At 33.6% G+C, this 6000-nt stretch overlaps 1 protein-coding gene across 1 annotated transcript; it reads left to right on the plus strand.

Moving 5' to 3' along the window:
• The first annotated feature begins 2671 nt into the window (after positions 1 to 2671).
• LOC143569334 (aquaporin NIP2-1-like) lies at positions 2672 to 4765 on the plus strand. Its single transcript, XM_077055281.1, has 5 exons — positions 2672 to 3000; positions 3117 to 3344; positions 4005 to 4199; positions 4281 to 4342; positions 4423 to 4765. Exons 1-5 carry the CDS (start codon positions 2878 to 2880, stop codon positions 4661 to 4663), a joined length of 849 nt encoding a protein of 282 aa, XP_076911396.1. The 5' UTR covers positions 2672 to 2877; the 3' UTR covers positions 4664 to 4765.
• The last annotated feature ends 1235 nt before the right edge of the window (positions 4766 to 6000 follow it).

A 6000-nucleotide genomic window follows, 5' to 3' on the forward strand; every position in this document is an offset into this window, starting at 1 on the left:
AAATCATAAAATCAGAATTATATAATTTTGACTATTTTAGTAAGACTACTTTAAAATTTTAATATATCACACCACATAGTTAAAAGTTACGATTTGGGTTTCACTACATGAACTATAACTGCAATTAACTCTTTTAAAATCTGAAGTGACTTGTATAGGGTGCACATTAGCACATGACAAAACCCATTAAATCCCGATAAGTATATAATCATCTCCAATTCTCTCTCTCTGTCTCTATTAAGATTTTGAGACTTAAAAACAAATATACCATCATTAGACAAGTTTCAACCCCTAATGGTACTTACCATAAGTTAGTTTGTATTACTTTATAATAATAATAATAATAACAACAATAAGTCATTTTGCTTTAAAGACATGAATATATACTTGAAAGACCACTACCATATCATTTAGTAGTTCACTTTGAGTTCATCATCAAGCAAGTTACTTCATTACTCCAGAAATATGTTATAAGCATGTGCATCAATACTTTCAAATATTTAATCCTGCGTTGGATACAATAATGCCTTTATAACATTTTACGGACCATCTTCAAGATGTCAAAATTTGTTGTCATAGACTCATAGGTGGTAACACTATTACTTTTTAAAAAAATGTAAATCTTATATTAGTATTGTTGTCTTTGAAATATTCTCTACTTGTTATATAAACCTTATCCAATATAATGATATAAATCATAAATATCTACAGCCTATATATAAATTATTTGGTTTGAAGAATTTTATTACAATATAAAGCCCGCCCGCCAGGCGTCATGTAAATATCTATCTTTCCACTAAACACTTTTTTGACCGTTAATTGGCTATAACAATCGAATAAATATAATTTAAATATTTCTTGTAATATAAGTCTTCGTATACAGTCATCTTTTCTAATAAAAAATCCGTTAGAAAATGATCACAAGAATAACAAAACGGCAAGTGGTAAATGAACGTAAAAAAACAAAAACATTATTAATCGTGGTAGGTTCCTAATTATGCATAAAACAACAATCATAAGATAATATATTGGCATGTGATTAATTAGATTAACGACACTTGCAACCAGAAACGGCTAAGAAAATGCCTTTTGTGGTATTTAATAATTGTATTATAATAAAACTTTCTATGCATACATATATGTGTGTATGCATAGGTCAGCACTCGTAAAATAATAACTTTTGGGTGCAACACTGCAACATGTACAAAATATGTAAATGCGACACGCGTGTTAGGAGAAGTTATATTCGTGCCCAATTATACGTTTAGACATGCCATTTTAATCGTAAGATTCAATCATGACCTTCAAGATTGTAATTGAGTGTCATTCAATATGCGAAGTCTCAGATGTTGATTCACATGTGATATCCTTACCAAACGCCGTTTTGTAAAGAATATCATTGACAGGTCTTACCTTCACTCATGTATTATCAACAAATGTTTCTCTGGCTGAAAGTTTTATGAATTGTAAAGCAAGCACGTACATAACATGGAAAAATTATTTATATACGAGTTTTATTTATACACTGTTTAAATTATGATAAAGTTTTATATCTTATATGTATAGTTATACTATTATATATATTAGTAATATATCAACTGTGAAATGTCATATTCAGTTTCTGTCGTGTAGAAAATATACTACACATTTTGCCTACACCACCCACCATTAATAATATTTTCATTACTCAACTTTCCAAGAAACTTTCCAACTGTTGTCATTTTAAGCAGCGTGACAAATTATAATGGATTAGTATTGCTTCTTAATTGCAATTAAATATTCACTAGTGTTATGTTTGTGATTTATTTGTTATAAAAGAAATGCATACAGTGTTGACTTGGATTTTAGCTAGTAAATCACACTTATATATAGGGATGAGCATGGTATCGGACCGGTACCGACCGGTCCCGATCCCGAAATCTCGATCCTGAAAATCCCTAATTCTTGGTACCGGTACCGGTACCGAAATATTCGGTTCGGTACCGGTACGGTACCGGTACCGGGATTATACCGGTACCGGAGATAAAAAATCGGGAAATACTGGTACCGTACCGTAACGTATCGGTACTGGTACCGTACCGATCCCAAAACTTAAAACTTTGGTACCGATTCGATACCGACAGTACCAAATCCGTACCGGTCCCGATTTTGCTCATCCCTACTTATATATACTCAAAAAGTAATCATTAAAAATGGAATTGAAAGCGTAGTTTGTTTTGTTTGTGTTTTTTTTAGGGAAGCTACATTTTTTTCCATTTAAAAGCGTTTGAAATTACCCATACTGAGTGGACTTTTATGAAACGAAATTATCCATTTAAAAGCCGTTTATACTTTATTTGACAATTTTAGTATGACTCATCCAGGAACATCATCATGAGCAGTAAAAGAACCTTATTGAGTCCTTGAACCTAAAAGATCTAAAGTCTTAACCATCACATTCATGTCGTTGGATCAGAAACCAGTTGCCACAGAGAAATTACCGAGAAACTAAAATCGTGGTTGATATAAGTTAATTCGCTACCTAAAGCCTCTTGTAACTAATTCTTGATGTCATTCTACATGAGTGACAATAAACCACAAAGAATTTCGCTCAAAGTATTGCAAATCCATTACACGTTCTTGATGTCATTCTACATGAGTGACAATAAACCACAATGGATTTCAAGATTAAAGTGATACCATTACACGTCCATAATATTTTATATACATAGAATTTAAATAAGAGTTGTTCGTTAAGGCAAGGATAATGCAAATTGTATATAAGTATACAAACCTCAAGCACTTAGATAAGATATTATAGATACTCTTCACTTTCTAACTATAATCTTCGAGTTTCTCGATCTTGTTTTATATCTACATACCGTTGTAATTGTAACCATGTCGGCAATACATCCAAATCGTGACATACACGAATTAGTCGCGACAGAAGCACCGAAAAACCATCAGCTCAATGTCTCTATATCATCCCTCCTTGACTACCCTCCTGGTTTTTCACGAAAGGTAAGGTGTCATCACTAGTACAGAAAATGTCCATTTTAAAACGGTTAAATAACGTATAATAGACGTTTTTGTAGTAGACGTCTACAAATGATTTAATCCTATTGTTTTGTCAGTAGGTGGTGGCGGAAGTGGTGGCTACATTCTTGTTGGTGTTTGTGACATGTGGAGCCGCGTCACTTACCACAAGTAGTGATGAACGCAAGGTGTCCCAGCTTGGGGCCTCAGTAGCGGGTGGGCTCATTGTAACTGTTATGATCTATGCTGTTGGACATATTTCGGGTGCGCACATGAACCCTGCCGTCACACTAGCTTTCGCTACTGGTGGACATTTCCCTTGGGTTCAGGTACCCGATTAACTAGACAACACTTTCATTAACACGTTATGTTGGTACCATACATCTCAACATGTTCGAACCGTAAATCAAATCATATTTGGTTAACGTGACATATGGGATCTTAAGTCCTCTAAGACCATGCCATGTCATGTGAATCATATTTATTTTTAGAAGTTCTTGTAATTCGATTCATTCTACTACCCTTACGTACAAGCAAACTCCACAAGTTCGTTTGGGTGGCAACGGAGTCCACTATAGATTGGTGAAAAAACTATAAGTGACGGGTTAAGTTTGTTAGAGAAAATATACATAAATCCGCTTGCCACACGAGCTAACTCTAAATGAAAGTATCATAACTTGCCTGAGTTGCTTGAAGGAATGAATAATTACCTAAAAGTACAAGAACTTAAAAAAAATTAAAAGGCATGTTAATAGTATATTCTAAAACTAACTATAAGTCTAAAAAAGTTTCCACAAGAAGTTGTATGAAAATATGTGGACCACCTGAGGACCTACTAGGAGTTGGCACTCTCCATTAATAATATTTTTTATTAAGGCGGTCAGAAGTTTTAGCTTAAGTTCACTCTTAACTCTACAGTTTTCGACCAGCTATAGATTAGACTTTTTCAGCGTGTCATATAAGTAATCAAACTAGCTCGATTTATGCAGGTTCCTATATACGCAGCAGTACAACTAATAGGGTCCATATCAGCTTCGTTTGCCTTACGTGCCTTGTTACAAGAAGTAAAACATTTGGGCACGACAACACCTTCCGGGACAGACCTACAAGCATTGATCATGGAGATCATCGTCACGTTTTCTATGATGTTCGTCACTTCAGCTGTCGCCACGGATTCTAAAGCAGTAAGAAGAGTGGGTTCATTTAGAAAATATTAAAACTATCAAATAAATAACATTAGATATTTATAAAAATAATGTTTGTAGGTAGGTGAGCTAGCAGGCTTAGCAGTTGGATCAGCAGTATGCATTACTTCCATCTTAGCAGGGTACAACTTTAAAACTATAACTTTGTAAGCTACTTATATGTTAACAAATAATTTACAAAGCATGCATATTTAATTTGTAGGCCAGTATCAGGAGGATTGATGAATCCAGCACGCACTATTGGACCTGCAATAGCTAGCAACAACTATAAGGCCATTTGGGTGTACATTATTGGTCCCGTATTGGGGACCATATCAGCGGTGATGTGCTACAGTTTTATTCGATATATAGATACACCAGTTGATCTGTCGGTATCGTCTTCCAAGCTTCGAAGAATGAGGAATAATGATGAAGATCTTGAAGCGAGCGGTTCTCTTAATTAGGTGTAATGATATTATCTAGTAAAATGTGATAAGATATTAAAGAACTTCAAACAAGCATGTGTATGTTTCAATATAAATAGTTGGATGATCAAACATGTCGAGTCTCTAGCTGGATATAATAAATCATAGTTAATTAAGCAAAACATAAATGTTTACCAAATGTCATGTGAAGTAATAGAATATTGATTACCAAAATAGTGTCAAATATAATGATGACAAACTTTGCGTTGATCCTTCGTACGACTTTAACATAATGTCCACAGCCGAGATATTCTTGAAATCTACTCGCGGGAGAAACACTACTAGAAAACAAGTCATTTTCTCACAAAAAATTCCTATAAATTTCCTACGACAAGTACTTCCAACAGATTTCCAACAAAAATAATAAGATCTAACTTTACTACAATATTATCTATAGTTTTTGTAGGAAAGTTGTAGGAAGTTTAGAACCACATGTTTTTGTAGAAATTTTGTAAGAAAAGTTGTTAGAAAGCGGTTGAAACGATTTTCAAGTATGTGCTTTTCCAACGTAACTTTTTTGTTGGAAAACTGTTAGAAACTGGATTTTCTAACAAATTTCCTACTAATTCAGTTGTAGAAAAACATTTTCTAGTAGTGAAAAGATCTAATTCTAAAGAATCCACTTACTAACGCTCTATATTAGCTTCAATTAAGAGAAATATGTAGAAATATCATAATGCATAATGCAAGTTGCCACAAATTTAATTAAGGTATTAACATACGACTAAATCAATATATGTGTATAAATAAACCTATAGAATTGTATGATCATAACGCTTTTGTTATATCAAGCACGTTCACGAAAGTATCTAGTTTACACACAGAACTATTTTTGGTTCGATAATACTAACTGAATAAATATGAATATCATATATGATATATCTGTGTAGTTATTTTACTAATATCGTGAAAATAATGTATATTAGTTATTTTACTAATCTGTGTAGTTACGCCCTGCTTGCGATGCGCGCATATAATATATATATGTGTGAACCCTCGGATGGGCAAAAGTGAAATTGCACTAATTTTGACACTATTTTACTAATCTCGTGAAAATAACTTTAAAAGTGACGGAAGGTTAATCAAGCATCATGGGTTCATGCACCAATCAGCCGGTGTCCCGATGATTGAGTGTTATGTGCCTTATGTCCAAGGCTTGATGCAAAAGTAGCAAAACTACTATCTAACCGGGGGTCTCACTTTAAGCAGTCTCTATATTCCTTTGAGGTAGATGTAAGGTTGTCTACATCTTATCCTCCTTAGACCTTGTCATATCTTTGCTATTGATGGAATATACTGGTTACGATGATGATTAT

This window comes from Bidens hawaiensis, unplaced genomic scaffold (assembly GCF_021521415.1).
Source record: "Bidens hawaiensis isolate Kalapana, Puna unplaced genomic scaffold, B.hawaiensis_p1.1 tig00024458_1, whole genome shotgun sequence".
Taxonomy (NCBI): domain Eukaryota; kingdom Viridiplantae; phylum Streptophyta; class Magnoliopsida; order Asterales; family Asteraceae; genus Bidens; species Bidens hawaiensis.